Genomic DNA, 23,207 nt, shown 5'->3' with positions numbered 1-23,207 from the left:
TGTATCTTAAAAGTTCCGTTACCAAAAAAAAGTCAGATGGGGCTGTACTTATCTGAAGGCTTGACTGGGGCTTAAGGGTCTGCTTCCAAGTGCTCACCCACAAGCATGTTAACAGAAAGCCTCAGTTCCTCCCTCACCACATGGGCATCTTCATAGGGCTGCTTGAATGTCCTTTTTGTTTTTTGTTTTGTTTTGTTTTTCTTTTGTCTTGTTTTTGAGGTAGTGAGATCCTGCAACTCTGTTGCAGTTGGAGTGCAGTGGTACAATCATGGTTCACTGCAGCTTTCACCTCCAGAGCACAAGCGATCCTCCCACCTCAGCCTCCCAAATAGCTAGACCACAGGTGTGTGCCACTATACCCAGCTAATTGTTTTTGTTTTTGTTTGTTTGTTTGTTTTTTGAGACAGGGTCTTGCCATGTTGGTCAGCCTGGTTTCAAACTCCTGGCCTCAAGCAATCCTCCTGCCTCAGCCTCCCAAAGTGTTGGGATTACAGGGGTGAGCTACCACACCTGGTCCTGTTTAATTTAAATGTCTTTGTGACATGTCAGCTGGCTTCCACAGAGTGAGTCATCCAGGAAGAAGAGCAAGAAGTCAGGCACAATGCCTTTTATGACTTAGTCTCAGAAGTTAACTCACTTTCATCACATTTTGTTTGTTAGAAGCAAGTCACTAAGTGTAGCTCATACTCAAGGTAGGGGAATTAGGCTCCACCATTTGAAAGGAGGAGTATCAAAGAATTTCTGCACATCTTAAACCACCACAGCTTCTAATGTTGTTCTGTGATCTAGAATGATTTCTGTAGTGTCCCTGACTCCCCATCTCTCTCTGTCTCTTTTATTCTAGTTTAATAAGCTATTGAATTGAATAATGTGTTTCTTCCCATCTACTGAGATGTTTAGTTTTAGACACAAGTTGTCTAAAACTTGTGTTTTAGACACAAGGGAATAAATAAATAAGTAATAAATAATAATAAGTAATAATAAGTAATAAGTAAATAATAAGTAAATAAATAAGTAAGTAATAAATAAATAAGTATTTATTCCCTCATACTTAGGGCTGGGTTTCATTGATGGCAGGTATGCTAGGGACTGAACTACCTGGAAATCTTACAGGCATGGTCCTATAGCCATAGATTTGTACTCCATAACCCTAGGATCTCCTGGAAGAAGACTGCCTTCTGGGCTTCCTCCCCAGATGCCAGACTCTGTCTGTCTCACTGGGTTTCCTCTCCTGGTCTGCAGTGGGGGCTGCCCCAGCCAAATGGGTGGGTACGTTCCCAGATGTGGCAGCAGTCTCCTGACAACCTCCAGCCAGAGCACCATCAGGATCTGCAAAGCAGAGGCCACTGTCTTCCTGGGAAGCCCGCCAGCCAATGTCTGGGCACAGCTGGGACACTAGGGCTTGGCCATTTCTGCCCAACTGGGACTCTTCTACAGGCAGTCTTTGCACCAGAGCTCCCTGTTGGCTGGCTGAGACTTTTTCAGAGTGGCACTTCAACATGAGGCTCTTCTCAACCAACCCTCCTTCCCCTCTCTTCCCATAGATGTCAGATCTGAAACACAGTCGGAAGGCTTTCCCTGCCCAGTCCTGCTTCTTCCCCCTTTATCTTTCATAGGCATTTCCTCTGATAAATCTCTTGGACATCTAACTCTAGCTTGGCAGCAGTTTCCCAGAGGACCCAGCTGACACCCAGGCCCTGGCCCCTTTCTGTGGCTGCCAGATCCCAGTTCCCTGGGGCATGAGTTCCCTCTCCACCCCTCCTGACTGCTCTATTCCCTCTTCCTTCCTCTCTTTCGCAGGCTGTGTCCACAGTCTCAACCTGTGCCTGGCACATAGTAGATTCAGTAACTACTTGTTTTTGAATGGACACAGAATACTCTGGAGCTAGGCACTGCCCGCTCCATTCTCCTGGCATAGAGAGCCACAGAGAGGCCCCTGGGTAAGGCTGGGAGTGCCAGCTCCATGGGCCAGAAGGAAGGCACCCTTCAGGCCACTGGGGAAGGAAGGCCTGAGGCTAGGAGGCTGTGGGAGAGCCAAGAGACTCCCAGGTCCCAGGGAGGCCTTCCTCACGTGCCAGGGGAAGTCGAAGCTGGCTTCTCTCTGGATCTGCTGGGTGAGCAAGTCACTCCTTTTCTTGGGCCTTACTCCATACCCCTATGGGACTATGGGATGAGAAGCCCCACCCTGCCTGTCTCCCTAGGGAGAGGCAGGGGTAGTGAGCTTCAGGTGAAGTCATGTCTGGGAAAACATGCTTGGGAAAGGGCAGGGCACATGGGGTTCGGGGGTTTGTGTATGGGGAAGGATGGTGAGAGACAGGGATAGACGATCACACAGGGAAGAAGGAGAGGCCCTGCCCCTCCTCTCATGAACCCCCACCCCTACTCCCCATTGGCACCCACTGTGCACCCTGCCTCACCCAGACAGGTGGAGGGCCAGAGAAAAGCCTCAGACCCTCTTCCATCTGCAGTACCCAGGCCTTCCTGTCTCGCTGGTTTGACCCCTCTGCTCCAGGGCCTCTGAGGGACACCCTGGTGGGAGGCAGGACTCTGAGCCTGTCTTGTGGCTGACTGACTTGTCTTTGGGTGGAGTCTGGACAGAAAGCTCAGTGACACCCTCCCTCGAGGCCTGGGCAAGCCCCAGCCTGATGCTCTTTGAGACCCAGACTGGAAAAGACCTCAAAGTTCAACTCCACTGTACTTCTCACTGTACAGAGGGGGAAACTGAGTCCCAGAAAGGGACAGGGACAAGCCTGGAGTGACCCAGGCAGGTAGTATCCTGGCCACTGTTCCCACAGTTGCCATCTAGCCCGAGCTCTCAGATATCACAGATGCTGTGGCCCCAAAATCTTGGGACTTGCTTTCTCCTGAGTAAACTGCTTCCTGGCCAGGGGTATCCTGAGGCTTTAGTGATGGTGTTTTGGGTGCCAGGAACTGTGCTGGGAATCTTACCCAACATCCTGTGGAGTGACTACTGTGATTATGCCCATGATACAGATGAGGAAACTAAGACTCAGAGAAGTTAAGATTTCCAAGCTTAGGGTCTGTGTGGAAACCCAAGCTGGACCTGTCTGACCTCGAAAGCTTGGCTCCTTGTATCCTACCTCCCAGCCTCCCCAGGTGATGGGCAGGGAAGGGCTCAGCAATGTGGAAAAGGGGGCAGAGGTGGGTGGCAGTTCCTATGATGGGAGGAAGTCTCAGCATGATGATTTTTCAAACATCAGAGCTCTTCACAGAGGGACTCACCTTTGTTCAGCTACATCCTTGCCCTTGGGGACCCCAGGTCTACCTCCTCTGCCACCACTCCTGTATTCCACACCCCCTTTCTCAACCTCTGGCAAGAAGGCGCTTGGTCCCTGGACTAGCCCTACCCTCTTTCCCTTCTCTTCATTGTTCCCAGGTATGACGCTTTGAGCCACAGGCCCAGGCTGGTTCTGAAGCTACAGAGATGGACCTGCCCACCCTGCAGCCCCCTTCCCCCTCTGCCACACAGTGAGCTCCCTTTCCCCAGCTCTGCCCCTGGCTTTACCTCACTGGGGCTCATCCCCTGGAAGAGACTCAGACGGAGCCTGGGGCAGGGAGATGCTGGAGAAGCAGCAGGCTAATGGGCAGATGGAAGACAGACAAGTCACTGTCCTGGCCAGCCCTGACTCCCATCCAGATCCCCAAGTGCTGCACTCCCATCCTCTAAGCCCTCCCCAGCTGGAGCCTGTCACCTGAGGTTTTCCCACCCTCACTGAGCCTCAGTTTCTTCATCTGCACTATGGGTGTAAGCACCCTGGCCTCACTAGATGGTTAGAAGCTGGGCTTTGGGATCCAGGAACAATACCTGGGTATAGCCCCTTCCTGACGGAGAGATTCCTGTCTCATGAGGCACACATGATGCCTGCTGTGTCCCCCCAGATGGCCAGGGATGGAGGTGGCCACAGACATACACCCTGGGCCACTCTCTGCCACTCTGGGGACCATAGTTCCTTCAAATCCAGAGCATCAGCCCTGCCCTATGTGGCTCTCAAGGCCTGTTCCCGCTGCGTCTCCCCCAGTTATCAGACCAGGAGGGTTGCTGCAAGGCCAGGCCCATGCTTGGAGTCCTAGGAAGTGGGGAGCCCTGGGGCTCTGTCCCCTGAGTATGCCGAGAGCCTTTCTAAGAACCAGGACTTGGCAGGGGAGCACCCCAGGTGGCACTCCCTTTCCCAGAAGCCTTAGGAACTCCCAGGGTGGTAGCTTCAGAGCCCCAGCCCTGCCCTCACCTCCTTCACCCAGCCTTGGCAGAGGCCCATGGCCCCCTGCCAGCCTGATGGAGGTGGATGTGGCAGCCACCGCTGCGGTAAGGGTGAGAAGGGTGGGTTCTAGGGGACTCCTCCAAGCTCCTGAACCCTTTTCCTTCCCTTCAAGGAGATGTGAAAGCCCCAGCCTGGTCCCCATCCCACAGCCTAGGGCTTTGGCTCCCATAGTCCCAATCTAGGCAGGGCTGGCAGCAGGTGACTGGATGGTGCTGAGAAGGGCAGGCAGAATGGGGGCGTGGGCCCCGGCAAGTGCACTCCTCAGCCAATCGGCGTCCTGCCCGGCTGGTGGATTCGGTTACAAGCCCAAGATCACCCCATACTCCAGCCTCTTTCCTCCTCCTCCCGCAGCTCCATTCATTGGTCCTGCCGCACCGGGCCTGCTGGGCTCCGCTTCCGTTCCACTGCTCAGCTGCCGCCTCGTGGGGCCACCAAGGGCAGGCATCCCAGGGGCTTTGTCTGACTGGACTGGGCCAGTGCAGAATGGGGGTTCAGGCAGGGCTGTTTGGGATGCTGGGCTTCCTGGGGGTGGTCCTGGGGGGCTCCCCTGCCCTCCGCTGGTACAGGACCTCCTGCCACTTGACCAAGCCCGTCCCTGGCAACCCACTGGGGTACCTGAGCTTCCTGGCCAAGGATGCTCAGGGACTGGCCCTGATCCATGCCCGCTGGGATGCGCATAGGAGGCTGCAGGCATGTAGCTGGGAGGATGAGCCGGAGCTCACCGCAGCCTACGGTGCTCTCTGTGCTCATGAGACTGTCCGGGGCTCCTTCATCCACATCCCCGGACCCGAGCTGCAGAGAGCACTGGCCACTCTTCAGAGTCAGTGGGAGGCATGCCGAGCACCTGAGGAGAGTCTAGCAGGGGCCAGGAAGAAGCGAGCAGCAGGGCAGAGTGGAGTCCCTGGTGGAGGGCACCAGCGAGAGAAGAGAGGATGGACCATGCCTGGCACACTGTGGTGTGGAGTTGGAGATTCTGCTGGGAACTCCTCGGAGCTGGGTGAGCCATAAGGGGTGTGTGGGCTGGGGGGGTCCGATCGGGGAAGCAAGGTTTCTTCAGCCCTAGCCCTTACTCTCCTAGGCTGTGTGTCCCTGGGGGAGTGACTTGACCATGGTGAACCTCAATTTCCTTATCTGTAAAGTGGGGGCAATCACGAATCTCATCATGGGGTGCTTAAATGAGGTCATAGTTGGGGAAAGTCTTATTCAAACCTGGGAGTCCTTATTAAATGCCATCCGAGGGACTGGGCAGGCTGGGGGAGGATCCAGGGTCAACTGAGCCAAAAAGCCATTACCCAGGAGGAGGCTTTGTGGGCACGGGGTGCCCAGTGGAATGGATGCTGAGACGAAAGGCCTGGGTTCAAATCCCAACTCAGCACATACAAGCTGAGCAAGTCACTTCCCCTCTCTGGACCTATTTCCTCACCTGTAAAATGAAGGTGATACCTCCCTTTCAGGGCTGGCTGTGAGCCTGGATGTGGGAAGTGCCAGGCATGTGGGAAATGCTTAGTAAAGAGTGCTATTTTTTAGATGGTAATAAACATAGATGAATTTCTTGCACCATCAGTACAGATGTCTGTGCGTTTCTGTGCAGGGTTGGGGGAGGACTTGGCACCTGAGTCAGAGTAGGTTGGCATCCTGGCAACACCTCCTTGTGCCAGTGAGAAAGGTTGCACCCTGCCTGTTTGCCATTCCATCATACACACATTCATAATTTTGGAGTTTTATTTGGGGCGTGGGCTTGGGAACTCTGGAGGCAGACTCCAATTCCCCCGAGGAAGACCTTTCCATGTATTTATGGGTGGGCTGCCTGGCATTTAGAGTTGCCCAACAGAGGCTGCAGCTTGGCTTCTCTTTTCCAGCTTTGAAACTCTGAGAGTCCCACAGAAGGGAGAGTGACTGGTCTGAGGACCCTCATGGCGTTTGTGTCAGGGCTGGGGTGAGAACCAGGTCTCTGCCCTCTTGCTACCAGGGGGGCATAGCTGGTGCGTGATGCCTAGGACCCTGCTGAGTTGGTGCCCTCTCCCCTCCCCTCCCTGCAGGGGTCTTCCAGGGACCTGATCTCTGTTGCCGGGAACATGACCGCTGCCCACAGAACATCTCACCCTTGCAGTACAACTATGGCATCCGAAACTACCGATTCCACACCATCTCCCACTGTGACTGTGACACCAGGTTGGTGGCAGGCAGCGAGGGCCCAGAGCTCAGGGACAGGGCGGAGTTACCCAGTTCTTGGGTAACTAGACATTGGGATTGCAGAGGATCTTAAAGCTCAGCCAGCTTGGACCCCACAGTGCAGGTAGGAAAGCTGAGGCCAGAAAGAAGGGATGCTTGGACCCCAAACCACCCAGCTGGTAGTGGCACAGTGGGCTGTGGGAGGAGCCAGACAGCCCTCCATGCCCCAGGGTCCTGAGTATCTGTTCTGGGGCAGGTTTCAGCAATGCCTACAGAATCAGCATGACTCCATCTCGGACATCGTGGGCGTGGCCTTCTTCAACGTGCTGGAGATCCCCTGCTTTGTGCTGGAGGAGCAGGAGGCGTGTGTGGCGTGGTACTGGTGGGGCGGGTACGTGGCCACCCCCTCGTGTCCCTTTCCAGACAGAGAGGGAGCCCAGGCTCCAAGCCTGGTGAGGGAGAGCTATCTGTCTGTCTGTCTTCCAGGGAATGATGTCCCATCCTGCATGTCCTCTCCTGAGGGCCCGGGATGCAGACCCTCCTTGGGTGTCCCCCACAACCCAGTGGGATGGGGGATGGGACTGGCAGAGCATTGGTCTCCATGGAGACGACCCTGGGGGCTTCTGGAAGGGGGATTCCTAGTCACCAATTTCCACCAACTGCCACCACCCAGGTGTAGGATGTATGGCACAGTGCCCCTCGCTCGCCTTCAGCCCAGGACCTTCTACAATGCCTCCTGGAGCTCCCGGGCCACCTCCCCAACTCCCAGCTCCCGGAGCCCAGCCCCTCCCAAGCCTCGACAGAAGCAGCACCTTCGGAAGGGGCCACCACAGCAGAAAGGGTCCAAGCGCCCCAGCAAAGCCAACACCACAGCCCTCCAGGACCCTAAGGTCTCTCCCAGGCTTGATGTGGCCCCCACAGGCCTCCAGGGCCCACAGGGTGGCCTAAAACCTCAGGGTGAGCTCAGAACCTAACCTTGGGGGTTCCTGACATGAGGGGGTGTCCCTGCTTCTGTTTAGGGTGGCCATGTGTTGCCTCTTTTCCTGCACCAGTTTCCTCCTGGGATCTCCCAACCTCTCCCATCAAATCACACTGCAGCACAGGATTTTCATAATCCACGAATTTGACCACATCAGGCCCCACTGTGCACCCACAACCACTCCTCTTTATCTCAGCCAATGATGTCCCAACACCCAGAGGCCCTCAAGCCTTGGCCCTGCAGACCCTACCCCCAGTCAAAACTCTAGTTTCACAAACTTCACTTGGTCCCTCAAAAGCGCCAGGCTCTCTCCTACCATGAGGCCTTTGCACATGCTGTTCTTCCTCTCCTCGTCTTCTCTCCCACCCTCAGTTTAGCAGCCTATGCCTCCTGGAAGCCTTTCTTGACTACCATCAGTACTCTGGGTGTCCCCCATGGCAGTACTACTGTGTTTGGCAGCTTGTGGGTAGGGAGGCACTCCCACAAGGGTGGCACACTGAGGGCACAAAGACTCAGAAGGCATGAAATGGAGGGAATCTGTGTGTGTGACTGAGCACATATGCTGGTGTTTCTCCTGGATGGCGCAGGCATTGGTGGGGCCTCCCTGGTGGATTGGGCTCCCATCAACACCACATCCACCCCTCAGGTGCCCGCTGGGTCTGCCGCAGCTTCCGCCGCCACCTGGACCAGTGTGAGCACCAGATTGGGCCCCAGGAAATCAAGTTCCAGCTGCTCAACAGCGCCCAAGAGCCCCTCTTCCACTGCAACTGCACGCGCCGGTGAGGCCCCTTTGAACCCTTGCGGGGTGGGCTGCCTGCTGCCAGGCATGGGAAGGGGACCCTGGCTGGCAAGGCCCTGCCCTGGCCTGAGCCTGCCTCTGTTCTCAGTCTGGCACACTTCCTGAGGCTCCACAGCCCACCCGAGGTTACCAACATGCTTTGGGAGCTGCTGGGCACAACCTGCTTCAAGCTGGCCCCTCCACTGGACTGTGTGGAAGGCAAAGAGTAAGTGATGTCAGAGCCAGGAGGGATGGGGGGTTTTCTCAAGGGGTGGGTTGCCTATACCCACTTTCAATGCTTGGGCCAAGGGGGTAGGGGAAGGGATCGGGAGACCTCTGAGCTCCCATCCATAGCCTCATCCCTCTACCCCCTGCTGCCCCAGGTCCAGCTCCGCAGTTGGCCTCTATGGGTCGCATCTTGGCTTTGTCATTTGATTCCCACATGACCTTGGCAACTGGTTCACCTTTCCAAGTTTCCGTGTCTTTGTCTGTAAAATGGTCGTAGGAACCAAGGAAACGGCAGGATGCACATAGGTCATGCCCTGCCTGGCACACAGCAAAATGTGTACTTAACTCACTCCTAATCCACAATCTCATTTGGTCTTGAACTTCTGGACTCAAGCGATCCTCCCACCTCGGCCTCCTAAAGTGCCGGGATTACAGGCGTGAGCCACTGTGCTCTGCTTTCATCTGGATTCCGATTCTCAAAGCCAGCTCCTTCTTAACTTTCCCATTTCATAGATGAGGCTGAAGCTTCTGGCTCAGGTTTCCACAGCCAGCTAGTGGCAGAACCCAGGCCTCCAGGTACCAGCCCGGTTTATTACACCCTTTCTCCGTGAAACCCACCCCTCTCTGTCTTGCTGGTGACTGTGGCCCCAGCCCCCTCTCTCTCTGGGCCTCAGCCCACTGTCTGCAGAGTAGGGTGGGATCCTTGTCAGCCCTGATCATCTGCCCCACTCTTCTCTCCTTACAGCTGTTCCAGAGACCCTAGGGCCATCAAGATGTCAGCCCGCCACTTGCGGAGGCTTCAGCAGAGGCGACACCAGCTCCAGGATAAAGGCACAGACGAGAGGCAGCCATGGCCTTCAGAGCCCCTGAGAGGCCCCATGTCATTCTACAACCAGTGCCTGCAGCTAACCCAGGCAGCCAGGAGACCCGACGGGCAGCAGAAGTCCTGGAGCCAGCGACCTCAGTTTCAGCTTTCCTGGGCACCAGCCTGGACCTTGCCCATGGCTTTGCCAAGCCTTGGGAATCTCAGCCTCCCCTCCATTGGTTAGACTGAAGCATGGCAGAGGCTGTTGTGGACAATCAAGAGGATGAATGGGGGGATCTCAAGGCCCAAATGCTGGACCACGTCTCCTGCTGTTCTGGGTAACCTTGAGCTATGTATGACACAACTCTTCTATGCCTGGATGTGGTGTTCAGGAAGCTCATTCTGATGCCCTGGGCTTTGGCCTTGCCAGGGAACTTCACACACAGATGAGAATGGGGAAAGGGTAACTTATTGCAGCAGCCCCAGGCAGTACCAGGAGGAGGTACATGTATGTCCGTGTTGCAAAAATAATACATGCCTCAAAAACCTGCCTAGGGGAGCCCTAGTGCCTGGGTGCTGTGGCCTAGGGTAGCAGGTGGGAAGTTAGGGATGTCACAGAAATGTCTGTGTCTGAATCCAGGATTGGGGTGGGTGTTGGAGAGGGCTTTCAGCTCCCCTCCTCCCAGGGGGGCCTCTTTTTTTTAACAGCTGCTGTGCCCTTCCTGGCCTAGCCCTAAACCTAAATTCAAATCTCCTCCATGCCTTTGCGCAAAGGACCTCCCTCTTGCACTCTAAGCCTTAGTTTCCTCCTCTGAAAAAAGGGGGTCTCTAAACAGGAGCTACCTCATAGGGTTGTTGAGGATTAAGTGAACCAATACATATACAGTGCTTGGCACTTAATAAGTATTCCCCCCTGCGACACCTAGCTGAACTATGGTTTGGTGTCTGATCTTGAGAGGTTGATATAACCTTTTAAAGGCCTCAGTTTGCTCACCTGTGAAATGGGTCTAAGAATAGCACTGATCTCACAGGGTTGTGATGCAGATTAAAGGAGATGGCATGTGTAATGTATACAGCTGGTGCCTGGTAAATGTCAGTTCTGTCATTCCCTCACCTCTTTAGTCCCTGCCTCTGACTACCCCCATCCCAAGACTACTAACAAGTAGGAAAGAGCCGAGAGTGAGGCTGGAGAATTTAATTCCTAACGGATGACCTCCAGGATTGGGACATCTGCCAGAGCTCTCCCAACATCCCAGATGGGGGCCTGGGCGGGGCTTTGCTGATTGTCACAGTTGAGGTGCCAGGACTGAGTTTTGGGGGACCCCAGTTGTCCACCCCTGGCCAGGACAGAGAGGCAGGTGCAGATACAGCTGGAGGAGCAGCAGGAGAGAGGCAGGTGGGCTTGCAAAAGATTGAGGCAGAATGGTGGTCACCTTGGCCCATCTGCTTACCCCACCCTCAGGGCCCCAGGCCCCCTTCCTCCAGCCCCCGATGGCCCTGGGGACTGGGAGACAGGCTGTTGGGGGCCAGGGCCTCCCGATCAGGTCCCCAGGAACCACCACCACCAGGGTCTACAGTCTCTAGGCGCAAGGCGGGCAACAGGCCCAGGCTTCGAGGCACAGCTGGTGGGAAGGCCCAGGGGCCAGGCAACCCAGAGGGCCCCTCTTCACTACTGCCCCGGCTGCTGCCATTACTGCTCCTGTCCGGAGCCACCCGGGACAGGCGGCGGCTCTGGGGTGAGGGGCTACGGCTGGCACCACGGCGTTCACGGGATGAGGGCCGTAGGGCAAGACCAGGGAACCTGGCCAGTCCCGGGCTGCGGCTGCGGTGTTGCTTGGACTTGCCAGGACTGGGGCTGCGGGACTTCGGTGCAAGGAGCTCCAGTGTGCTGTCATCCTCTCCCTCTGAGCTGGTGCCTGAGCTGTCTGTGCTGCTGCTGGCCAACTCCGAGGAAGGCAGCGAGATCTGGGGGGAATGCTGGTCACTGGGGCGCCCTGCTCCCCAACCCAGCCACTGAGGCCTGACCTCCCGAGGTCTGCCTCTCTCGTTGGCAGATCTTGGGAGGTCAGGTTATTTGTCTGAGCTCAAGGAGCAGAATGTAGAGGCTGTGGCATTTGACAAAAGTCTTTAGGCACCCCCAGCCCAGCAGTCTGGCCTACTTACCTGGAAGGGTTCAGTGACGCCGATGAGGATGCTGTGGTTGTGACTATAGTAGCCCAGGATGAAGTCTCCATGGCCCTTGGGCAGTGATTCCTCACTGAATGTTACCTGGTAGGCCCAGGGGTATAAGCCTAAGTTGGGGGTCAGGGAGGCCACCTGAGAGCCCCCAAGGTGAGTTCTGAGGGCCCAAAGGCAGCAGGGACTTGCCCTGACTCTCCCACTCCTTTTAAGTACCTGGTAGGTATTCCCATCCACATCTTCATGTTTGGCCCAGACATAAGCCACATAGTCCTTGCAATGGCGGAAACCCACCTGGGGGATCAGTGTTGTGGAATCAGTGTTGTGACCCTATAATGTCTGATCCCAGCAGTCTCCCAGTGTGGCATCAAGATCTGGACAAGCCAGTGACCCCATCATGCTGTTCAGCTGCTCCTCCAGGCCCCTTTCTTCCCTGAGTGCAGACCGCCACTGCGCCTCTCACCCGGTACAAGCCGATCCAGTCCCAGGAGCTGCGGGCGAACACTGTTTCCATGCGGTACCTCACCACCGCCTGCTCGGGCCGCACCCACTCATCTGCCACCTCCAGCCGCACCAGTGGCATGTCGTCCCTGAAGGCAAACTGTCCAGGCAAGGCAGGGGCAGGGGGCCACATCAGGGGAGGCCCTCTAGTATCCCACACACTTAAGGCTCTTGGGTCTTAGCACAAATTACCTGAGACAAAGGGCCACTTTACAGACTGGGAAACTGAGGCAGAACAGGTCTAGTATAAATACCAAGCCCTGTGCTGCCTCCCAGCCCAGGGTTCCTTCTGCCCACAGCCTCCTTAGGGAGTGAGTGAGAACATAGCTTTGAAGCTAGCAGATCCTGGATTTGGCTCTGGTTCTGCCGTTGACAGGCTGGGTGAGTTCCTCAGCCTCTCTGAATGCCAGGGCCCTCATCTGTAAACTCAGAGACTCTTTTTTTTTTCTTTCTTTTTCTGAGATGGAGTCTCGCTCTGTCACCCAGGCTGGAGTGCAGTGGTGCAATCTCGGCTCACTGCAACCTCCGCCTCCCGGGTTCAAGTGATTCTCCTGTCTCAGCCTCCCTAGGAGCTGAGACCACAGGTACCGCCAACATGCCTGGCTAATTTTTGTATTTTTAGTAGAGGCAGCGTTTCACCATGTTGGCCAGGCTGTTCTTGAACTCCTGACCTCAAATGATCCACCCACCTCAGCCTCCCAAAGTGCTGGGATTATAGGCATGAGCCACCGTGCCCGGCCAAACTCAGAGACTCTTATTTTACTCTTGGAGTTGTTCAGCAGATTCAGTGAGACACCATTTGCAAAGCATCCCATAAATTTCCCAGTATACCAGTAAGTGCTCAATAAATGATTTGTCTCTATGCTAGCAAGGAAGACCAGTAAAATCCTATGATGCACTGGGTATTTGGGGTAAGCTGAATATTCCTGAGTAGGCCAGAAGAGCTCTGCATGGGAGGATGGAGACCTCAGTCCACTTCCAGGCTCTACTGCTAACTCGCTATGTTACCCCAGGGCAGGCTCTAACCATCCCAAGGTTCAGTTTCTCCAACTGAGTCTAAGTACTAAGCGGTTACTAACTATTACCTTGTCATCAGTCCATGAAGGAAAGTTATAACCACGAGTATCCTTTCCCCAAGGTCAACCCAGACCCACCAGGGGCGCCACCTGAATGGGTGGAGCTGCTGAGGTGGCAGGCTGCCAGGATATTGACCCCACCTCTGTCCCTCAGGGAAGGGCTGAGTTGTTGCCAATAGCAGATCTTTGTCTGATCCCGTTTACCTAGTTTCAGGTTTCCCTCCCTCAGCTTCCGAGCCAATCTGTTCCAGAAGTAACTGGCACATTCTTTCCCTGTTCCTGTGTTCCTAACAGCACGGGCGGGCAAGGGTAGACCTTTGAAAATGCCCTCCAAGGCCTTGCAGCATCAAAACCCCTACTGAGCCCTATTCTGACTGCATTGCCTTGGGTAAGAGACTTAAGTTCTCTGAGCCTCAGTTTCCCTCACCAGTAAAACAGAGAGGAAAACTGGGACATCTCAGGGCCTACTGAGGCATTCAAAAGGATGACATATGTAAAGTGCACTACACAGGCCTGGCATGTAGTAGGTACTCAATGGGAATTTTTTTTTTTTTTTGAGAGAGAGTCTCGCTCTGTAGCCCAGGCTGGAGTGCAGTGGTGCCATCTCGGCTCACTGCAACCTCCGCCTCCCGGGTTCAAGCAATTCCTCTACCTCAGCCTCCCGAGTAGCTAGGACTACAGGTGCACGCCACCACACCCAGGTAATTTTTGTATTTTTAGTAGAGACAGGGTTTCACTATGTTGGCCAGGCTGGTCTCGAACTCCTGACCTAGTGATCCATCTGCCTCAGCCTCCCAAAGTGCTGGGATTACAGGCATGAGCCACTGCACCCGGCTGGGAAAATGTTTTTAAAGGGACAGAGTCCTGGAGGAGGTGGGAAGGACAGGATGGGGTGTCAAAAGGAGTGATTTTTCAGGTGAGGTCCCTAATTGTGGGTTAAATCTTCATGCCCAACACTTTTGCCAGAGGTCATGGCAGGCCAAGCGTGGGGATATTTCCATTCCCAGCTAAAGATATTGGCCAATGTCCCACTGACTGGCCACGTGACAAAGTTACCAGGAAAAACATTTTCTGGCCTGCTGGGCTCCCTCTTATCAGATCAAGAGACTTGAAGAGCCCAGAGTTGGGTTTCAGGGCTGAAAAGATGGGATCTACCCTGCTCTGCCACTGCAGAGCCTGTGTATGGTTTGGGGCATGTGCCTACCCCATGAGGAGCCTCAGATCCCGCCAGAGAAAAAAAGGGAGTTGGACTACATGGTCTCACAGGTCTGCAACCAGGATGTCAGCAACCAGGAACCTCAATCCTAAATACAATATAAATTATAGTAACTACTTAAGAGTTCAGCTTTGTATTTTTTTATATCTTTGCTCTCCCTCCCCATCACTACACACTCTCGTAATGCTTGGCATATGGTAAGACAGTTAAGTACTCAGTAAATAATGAATGAATGAATATGAATGAATGTTACATGGAGTTTGATTTTGCTGGTCTTATTATATATGTGAATTTTTATATCTTTTCTTTGTTATTTTTAAGACACTAGTAGTGAAAATGATGATGTATATGTGATTTTTTTTTTTTTTTTTTTTTTTTTGAGGCAAGGTCTTGCTCTGTTGCCTAGGCTGGAGTGCAGTGGTATGATCACAGCTCACAGCAGCCTAGATCTTCCAAGCTCCAGTGATCTTCCCACCTCAGCCTCATAAATATCTGGGAATACAGGTGTACACCACCTAGCTAAATTTTATTTTTATTTTTATTTTTTCCCTGAGACACAGTCTTGCTCATGTCACCTGGGCTGGAGTGCAGTGGCACGATACTGGCTCACTGCAAACTCTGCCTCCCAGGTTCAAGTGATTCTTGTGCCTCAGCCTCCCAAGCAACTGGGATTACAGGCATGCACCACTGTGCCAGGCTAATTTTTGTATTTTTAGTAGAGATGGGTTTCGCCATGTTGGCCAGGCTGGTCTGAAACTCCTGGCCTCATGTGATCCGCCCACATCAGCCTCCCAAAGTGCTGGGATTACAGGCGTGAGCCACTGCACTCAGCCTTTTTTTGATTTTTTTTTAAAGACAGTGTCTCACTGTGTTGCCCAGGCCGGTCTTAAACTCCTGAGCTCAAGTGATCCTTCCACCTCAGCCTCTCAAAGTGTTGAGATTACAGGTGTGAGCCACTGTGCCAGCCTATAAATGAATTTTAAGATAAATTACTCTAAACCTTTCTCAGAAGACAGGAGTTAGAGATTAGCAGAAAAGGCACGGGCTCTAAGGCTGGGTGTGGTGGCTTACACCTTGTAATCCCAGCACTTTGGGAGGCCGAGGTGGGCAGATCACCGGAGGTCAGGAGTTCGAGACCAGCCTGGCCAACATGGCAAAACCCCATCTCTACTAAATACAAAAATTAGCCAGGCGTGGTGGCGGGCAGCTGTAATCCCAGTTACTCAGGAGGCTGAGGCAAGAGAATCACTTGAACCCAGGAGGTAGAGGTTGCAGTGAGCCGAGACCACGCCACTGCACTCCAGCCTGGGCAACAGAGTGAGATTGCATTAAAAAAAAAAAAAAAAGGGCGCCGGGCACAGTGGCTCATGCCTGTAATCTTAGCACTTTGGGAGGCTGAGGTGGGTGGATCACCTGAGGTCAGCAGTTCAAGACCAGCCTGGCCAACATGGTGAAACCCTGTCTCTACTAAAATACAAAAATTAGCCGGGCATGACGGCGGGTGCCTGTAATCCCAGCTACTTGGGAGGCTGAGACGGGAGAATCGCTTGGGCCCAGGAGATGGTGGTTGCAGTGAGCCAAGATCGTGCCACTGCACTCCAGCCTGGGGCGGCTGAGCAAGACTCCGTCTCAAAGAAAAAAAAAAAAAAAAAAAAAAAAAGGTTGGCCAGGCACGGTAGCTCACGCCTGTAATCTCAGCACTTTGGGAGGCCGAGGTGGGTGGATCCGGAGGTCAGGAGTTCAAGACTAGCCTGGCCAACATGGTGAAACCCTGTCTCCACTAAAAATACAAAAATTAGCCTGGCGTGGTGGCGGGTGATGTAATCCCAGCTACTCGGGAGGCTGAGGCAGGAGAATCACTTGAACCCGGGAGGCGGAGCTTGCAGTGAGCTAAGATCGTGCCACTGCACTCCAGCCTGGGTGACAGAGTGAGACTCTGTCTCAAAAAAAAAAAAAAAAAAAAAAAGAAAAGGCATGGGCTCTGAAACCAGACTCACTTGGGTTCAAATCCTAACTGTTCCTCTTACTAGTTGTGTGACCCTGGGCAGGTGATGCCATGTGTCTGAGCCTCAGCTTCCTCATCTGAAAATGTAGATCGCAACCCCATTTCCACTCTGTTACAACAAATGGATGCTGCTGAGGGCAGGTACAAGGGGTTATACAAAGGGTAATGGTGAGGGGCAGTGGTATGCCGAGTTGGGCCTGGGGATTTTATGCGGGGAGGATGAGGCCAGAACTCACCTGCAGGAGGAACTGGGCAGCCACAGGCTTGTGGTCGCTGACTGTGTATTCCATGTGGCTGCGGTAGCTGTGCTGCGTCACCTGGAGTCGGTGGCTCTTCCGTCCTGAGGGGCTGGGACCCCCACCTGGAGCCTTGACCTTCCATAGGATACGGTCTGTCCAAGCTGGCTTCCGTTTCTTGGCACTGCAGTGAGCAGGGGTACCCCAAGTTTCAGGGGCTGGGGATCAAGATGCAACCCTCTACCTTGCCTCCTGCCCCTCTTCCCAAAGTCTCCCTGTTCGAGAAGACCTCAGCCCACTTCCCCTCAGTCCCTCCTCGGACTGAGCTCACCTGGTATCGTATTTGTTGGTACCCACATCAAACTTGAAGGTGGGAGCGAAGTTGAGGGGCCCCTCCTGAAAGCCCTTCAGAATGGGCCAGGTGTTCTTGGCCATGTTGAGCTGTGGGGGGCCCAGGAGAGCAGATTGGACAACAGCTTGGGCTCTGCTGTGCCCAGGGAGGGGGTGGGGCAGGTGAGGACAGGGACCATAGCCTAAGGTACCGGCGTGTCCTGGGACATGCTCTGTGTGCTTCTGGGGACAAGGACCCCACCTGGTCCTTCTCCCAGAGCTGATGGAGCTGGTCACTGTCGATGGCAAACTTGACAAAGTGCAGGTCATAGCTCTCAATGCGGAAGTTCAGGTCCCCGAACCAGAACACAAGGCTGTTTGGGGTGGGGGATGGGAGAGATGTGAGGGGCAGTGGGGGGTGTCAACAGGTCCATGGGGGATAAGGGCTCAGCCCAGATCCTTCCAGCCCATCCAACCCGAGGGGATGTAGTGAGTGGGTGAGTGGTGCCAGAGCCTCCAGCCCACCAAAGGGCAGAGGAAAAGCAGGGGGACCGGTGTACAGGAAATTAGATTCTGACCTTCAGCAAGGTGGGGCCCCTCAGCAAAGCTCCACCCTACAAGCTCCGCCCCTCCCCATCCAACTGCTCTCTGCTTTCGTGTTCCTACAACTAGTTTGGGTGGGCACTAACCCCCATAGGCCCTGCCTCTCTCCATAAGCCCCACCCAAGGTGGTACAAAAACCCCCATAACTAGCCCCACCCAAGCTCTATTTGGCCCCACCCCAGCCCATACTCATGATCCAGGATGCCCTGTGCACCCGGCCCTTGGAACTGCTGGAGGCTGAGGATGGTCTGGAAGTTGTCCTTGCGCTGCTCCGCCTTGTCCATATGCGCAGGCAAGTGGCAGTTGAGGAAGCAGAGCATGTGCCCGAAGGCTGCCAGGCGCACGCTCACGCCACCCTTGTTACCCTAGGGAGGCAGGGTCGGATGGCTCATGGGCAGGGCTTAGGCCAGGAGGTGAGGCACTGGGAGCGGGGGTTAGAGAGGAGATGTGGGTGGAAGGTGGGTGGGTCCTACAGAAATGAGGAACAACGCTGGGACACAGTGGGGAGAGAAAAGGGCGGGGGTATAGAGGAATAGGATGGGGTATTGGGTGGTGCATGGAGGGGGTGGGCCGCAGGGTAAAGGGTGGAGGATGGGAAGGGGACCTTGCTGTGCATGGGGCGGGGGCACTAATCTAAAGCCCCCTTCATGTCCCATCCCCTTCTGGGCCTGCTCACAGGCTCACCCAGTAGCCGCCCAGGCCAGTGCGCGTGCAGTCGGTCTGCACATCCCGCAGGAAGGGCAGATGGTAGTACTTGGCGAACAGCAGCAGGATGACACCCTGCATCCTCACCGAACTCACCTGCAGTGGGAGGCCACGTGGCTGGGGGACAGAACACAACTCCCCCGCCCTCGCGCCCACCTTCAGGTCTGCTCCTCCACCCACCCATGTCACGGACCCAGCCACAGAGGCCCAGGGGGCCCCACAGTGAGCCAGGGTACAGCTGGAGCCAGGAATTCAGCAGGGTCTCTGGCCGTCCAGGGGGTGAGGGGTGCGTTACCAGCACGAAGTTGAAGGGCCCCAGCGCATCCATGAATAGCTCACTCCACTGGTCCGTGAAGAGGGCGTCCTTGAGTCGCTTGTTGAGCATGGAGTTCACTTCCTGCAACCTGGAGGGGTGGGGGCAGGGTGGCCATGAGATTGGAGAGGTGCCCTGGAAGCCCCTGCCATGGGTGGAGGGCCCAGAAGGCCCGAGGGGCTCAGGAGGGGGTCCACATGCCCTGCCACCTCACCCTATGGCGATCATGTCTGCGCCGTCGCTGTCGTCACCACCGCCCAGGTGGAGGAGGGATGTGACATCGTCTGGGGGCATGGCAGTGCCCACATTCCATGTGACCACAGTGATCCTGAGGGCAGGGGCATATGAGGGTGTAGTCCTGGCACCACTCCCTCACCCTCAAGCTTCCTTTCACAGGACTCCCTGGGGAACTAAATGGAGGTAGGTGTGGGCCAAAGCCCTAAGAAGGACCCACAGGAGGCCCCGAATCCTGTCCCTCTGCCACACTCTCCCTGGGGAGATCAACTGAGAGGCGACAAGTTCCTTAGGAGGGGACGCTATCTTCTGAGTGTCACAGAGTGGGCCCAGCAACCCCCTCCCCAAAGACTCTTCCTCAGAGAGAGAAGCTGAGGTAGAGCACACCATCGACCCTGGAAGAATGGCTAACCTCAGAGCTAAGCCCCAGCCACCTTTCTTGGGAGAGGGCCCCCTCACCGGAAGCCGGGGTCACTCTTGCAGGTAGGCTGAGCTGACCAAGGGGAGGCTGACAGGGTGGATGTAGAAGAGGAGGTGGTGACTGGGGCTGGGGCTTCTTGGGCCTGAAAGTTGGGGCTCAGGCACCTGCCAGGCCCTGTACTCTGGGTGCCAAGCCTTGGGAGGGCCATGTCAGGGGCTGGGGGAACACAGGGAGAGCGATTCGGGGAGCGGCTTGGGGAACGGCTGGGTGATCGGGGTGGCTTGGGCAGAGGTGGGGGCACAGTCTGGCCTGAGGGGGCCCCAGGCCGGAAGGTGGGGGACAGAAGTCCAGGGGAGTGGGTGCCAGGCTCTGAAGGGCCCTGGCCCACATCCAAGGGCAAGGTCTGGGGTGGCCGTGGCAAAACAGGATCCTCAGGGCTGCTGTGGAGGGCCTCAGGCCGGGCTCGGAAGGAGGGGGAGAGCCGAGGGTCTGGGGAGGTTTGGATGCAGGGTGGGGAGCCTGTAGGACCAGATGTCTGAGCTGGAGGCTGGAGATGCCCCTCAGAAGCAGGGAGAGGTCTAGGGGCTGGGGCATCCCTCTTTCTAGCTGATGTCTGTCCCACAGAGGCTGTGCCTGATGCCGTGGATGCTGGAGCCAGGGCCTGTTCCTGAGATGGAGACAGAACTGGACTGGGCACTGGGGAAGGGGTGGAGGGGAGTTCTGGGGGCTGCTCCTCAGAAGCCAGGGCCAGGCTCAGGCCAGAGGCTGCCAGTGTTGGCTTGGGTCCCACGGAGGCAGGTGGCTCCTGCTTCTGGTCTCTGGAGGTTGGGGCCAGATTGGGCCCCAGGGTGGCTGGGGGAGATCTTGGCCCTGCTGAGGCAGGCATCACCAGCTGCCCCAGGGACGTCGGAGCCAGAACTGAGCCTGTGGTCGCTGGGGGAGGCTTTGGTCCAGCTGAGGCAGACATCACCAGCTGGCCCACAGATGTTGGGGCCAGGCTGGAGCTGCGGTGGGCAGTAGCTGTTTTCTGCCCTTCAGGGGTACACAGTGGAGCCAGGATTGGTCGGGGAGATGCCAGAGCCAGCCTCGGTCCTTCCGAGGAAGCTGACATAGCTGCCCGTGGCCCTACAGGTGCCAGAGCCAACCTTGGTTCCGAGGGTCCTAAGGCTGCGTTCTTCTTTGCTGGGAGCTGAAAACTTGAGTCCACCTTGTGGAGGACAAGTCAAAGATTCAGAGTGACCCTAACCAGGGCATTGGGCCCCAACTTCCATATAGACCCTGGCAGAGTTCATCTAGCTAAGAAAGGCACATCTTTCCAAGGAAGTTATTCCTACTATCTCACTTCAATCTATTCTGCTGCAGGTCAACTCCTGTCTTGGAGGAGATAGGACACAAAACCGTAACCCCTCCTTTAAGTCTGAAACCTCTTTCACAGATGGGGAAACTCAGACCCTGACTCAAATGAGGCAGAGTGTGAACCTGAACCTGAGGACTTGCCTTGCCTTCCTGGCTGGCACCCACACCCTGCCCATTCGGGGCAGCTTCCCTGGGCAACCCTCCCACTGCAGTCCCTGAAGCTCCCCCAGCCACGGCTACTGACCTGACATCCCACGTCTGGGCACACTGGGGACAGCCTGTTTCTTTTCTTTTTCTATTGTCAAGATACAGACCTACGGGTGCAGCCTGTTAAATACCTCTCCCTTCCTTCATAATGCCCAGAAACCCTCAGTTCCCCACCACCCCCTAAACATCCAAATCCCTTGGTTACAGCCCTCTCTGTTCTCTTACCCATTCCCAGAGCTCCACTCAGGAGCAAGAGCTGGGAGCTGAGACTGGCTGTGTAGATTCAAAGCCCAGCTCTGTGTGACCTTAGGCAAGTACCTCTCTGCCCAGCGCCTCAGTTTCTCTGTCTGTAAAATGAAGGGATGGGGTCTAGGGTTCCTGGCCACATTATATTCTGGGGAATCTTCATCTCACATTGTCTGCATTTATGAGCCCAACATTTGCTAGAATTCCATCTAGCCCCGTGGAATAGTTCATCCTCACCAAGTGTGAATCTAGCATTCAGAGCAAGTCCAGGATTCTAAGTTGATCCTGGTGTCACATCTCTCTGTGCCCAGGTTGTGCCCTCTTACATCCTCCACTTTCTCCCTTACCTGAAAGGACAGGCAAGCAGGTATCCCATTTATGTCCGGCAGGTGGGAGGGGTGGGGAGTCACGGAGTCCTGTAGGGACCTATCCTCCTTCCCCATCTATTCTCTCTGATGTCCCCTGTCTCCAGAAGACAGGATAAAGTGTCCTTCACCAAGGAGGGCAGAAGAATGTCTATACTTGCCCCAGGATGGCCCTAGGTAGGGTAACAGGGCGCAGGGAGGCCCTGCCTCCGGAGACGCACTTCTGTTTCTGTCCCGTATCCTTCTCGGTTCAGAGTACCTAAAACTCCATCTCCACCTCCCTTCTCAAACTCAGTTCTTTGAGGTGGCATTTTAGGCACCCTCCTTGGCTCCAAGTGTCACACTGTGTGCCGGCTTCCCCCCAACTATCACACCGCCTCCAGTACTAACAACTTAGCCATCCCAGATGTCACAGTTTTAGTCTTCAGCGACAAGCCCCCTCATTTTGCATTGGCTCAGAGAGGAAAAGCAACTTGCCCAAGGTCACACAGCAAAGGTGGAGCACAGCTGGGTCCTCTGATACCCAGTCCAGGACTCTCCCAAGGGCTCCTGGAGATGGCTAACTTCATCTGTCTCCGGGCATCCTGTCACTGCCCCTCAGCCCCCAGGGTGCTCTCTTCACCTAGCCCCTGCTCGCTGAGCAGAGGAAAGTACCAGCCCCTCAGTCAGGAGCACCAGGGTGCCTGCAGTGTATGTGGGGGGGGGGGTGTGTGGAACCAGGGATCAGGAAAGGGGGGGGCACTGGGTCTCAGGGGTCTTACCTTGGAGGGTGCCCCAGTTTGGGCAACACCCTGGGGCATGGGCAGGGAACCCAGGCCAGCCTGGGTCCCTGGCCTCCTGCTGCCCCTGCTGCTCTGGCCCTCCATGTCTGCAGCCCCCGGCAGCCTGGACTCCCTTGGCTCCGGCTCCAGCTCTACCGCTCCCGGGAACCAGTGATGTCATCAGCCATTTCAACCTGCTGAGAATTTAAAGGCACAGGCTCCCACTTCCCAGCCTGGAAGAGGCCGAAACAAGGTGGCTACCCCCTGGGAATCCTTCAAACTGGCTGCTGAGGCTGGAACAGCCATGGAGTGGGGAGGGGAGAGTGTACCCATCTGCCTGGCCCAGGTCCCAACTGGCAGCAGGAAGGAGGCTGTCTGTCTACCTTCACCTTTCTGCCGTAGGCCTGGTCAGCCCTTTGCTCCAGGGAGGGGCATTAACACACCTGCCTTAAGGTAGGACAGGTGGTTCAGAGGTCTGCACCCTCTCCAGGGCCTCAGAGACAACTGAGTTCTTGCCCTGATCCTGTGACCTTCCTGGCTCCCTGCCAGCTCAGAGCTTGCCCCGGCCCCCACCCTTGCCCCATTTTCAGGTCTTGGTGCCACCCTCCCCACTCCTACTGCCAGTCCCAGGCTCTATTCTTCCCAACCCAGAACCAGACACTCAGGCTCCAGCCACTGCAGTCTTTTCCCATCTCAGGCCTCAGCACCAGCCCCTCCTCTTCTGCAGACACCTAGCTGCCCTCAGATGTCCCCACAGCCAGGCCTAACCCAGCCCGGCTTCTGTCAGCTTTCCTGTCTCCAGTATTCACTGGGTGTGGTTTGGGAGGGGAACTTGCTCAAGGTCACCTGGTGAACTGAGAAGGTCTCCTGTGTTTCAGTGAGAAAACTTAGTGACCTAGGAAGAACACAAGCCCTTCGAGCTATCTGGGGGAAGGGAACTTGGGTGGAGAAGGGCCCAGCAGTGGGGTAACAGCCTGACAAGAGAGTTACAAACAGGCCTGAGAATTGCTACAGCCAGGACCCAGCCCAGGGCATGGTCCCCAACAGGCCTACGGGAGTGTTTGTTGAATGAATAAATGAATTAGAAGAGTGAATGGGTGATGAGGGTCAGACTGGGCTGGGATGGCTGTGGGATCTGTTTCTCATGGCTTAGGAGTGATCCCACCCACTTTAGGCAGAAAATGTTCAGAGTTGTGTGTGCAGAGCTCCCTG

General features: G+C 55.5%; 2 protein-coding genes across 5 annotated transcripts; one reads left to right on the top strand and one right to left on the bottom strand.

Annotated features, from left to right (window-relative positions):
- Nucleotides 1–4,223: 4,223 nt before the first annotated feature.
- PLA2G3 (phospholipase A2 group III) lies at nt 4,224–10,313 on the top strand. 2 transcript variants are annotated; one of them, XM_004063323.2, is made up of 7 exons: nt 4,224–5,277; nt 6,320–6,452; nt 6,709–6,843; nt 7,126–7,409; nt 8,078–8,210; nt 8,319–8,435; nt 9,183–10,313. In XM_004063323.2, exons 1-7 carry the CDS (start codon nt 4,764–4,766, stop codon nt 9,484–9,486), a joined length of 1,620 nt encoding a protein of 539 aa, XP_004063371.2. In that variant the 5' UTR covers nt 4,224–4,763; the 3' UTR covers nt 9,487–10,313. The 2 variants fall into 2 exon arrangements, with proteins under 2 accessions (XP_004063371.2, XP_055230210.1); XM_055374235.2 differs by lacking the exon at nt 8,319–8,435 and having other exon boundaries at nt 4,616–5,277.
- A 108-nt stretch (nt 10,314–10,421) lies between these two features.
- On the bottom strand, nt 10,422–22,192 carry INPP5J (inositol polyphosphate-5-phosphatase J). 3 transcript variants are annotated; one of them, XM_004063319.5, is made up of 13 exons: nt 21,996–22,192; nt 19,099–20,267; nt 18,620–18,733; nt 18,388–18,496; nt 18,072–18,188; nt 17,577–17,752; nt 17,047–17,158; nt 16,786–16,895; nt 16,455–16,638; nt 11,884–12,021; nt 11,637–11,714; nt 11,406–11,510; nt 10,422–11,207 (listed from the first exon to the last, which is right to left on the bottom strand). In XM_004063319.5, the coding sequence occupies exons 1-13, from the start codon at nt 22,098–22,100 to the stop codon at nt 10,701–10,703; spliced, it is 3,024 nt and encodes a 1,007-aa protein (XP_004063367.3). In that variant the 5' UTR covers nt 22,101–22,192; the 3' UTR covers nt 10,422–10,700. The 3 variants fall into 3 exon arrangements, with proteins under 3 accessions (XP_004063367.3, XP_063560935.1, XP_018874032.3); XM_063704865.1 differs by lacking the exon at nt 11,637–11,714 and having other exon boundaries at nt 21,996–22,172; XM_019018487.4 differs by lacking the exon at nt 19,099–20,267 and having other exon boundaries at nt 21,996–22,115.
- Between the last annotated feature and the right edge of the window lie 1,015 nt (nt 22,193–23,207).

This window comes from Gorilla gorilla, chromosome 23 (genome assembly GCF_029281585.2).
Source record: "Gorilla gorilla gorilla isolate KB3781 chromosome 23, NHGRI_mGorGor1-v2.1_pri, whole genome shotgun sequence".
In the NCBI taxonomy this organism is placed as follows: domain Eukaryota; kingdom Metazoa; phylum Chordata; class Mammalia; order Primates; family Hominidae; genus Gorilla; species Gorilla gorilla.
Note: the sequence above shows the minus strand (reverse complement) of the source record. Positions and strands in the feature narration are given on the sequence as shown.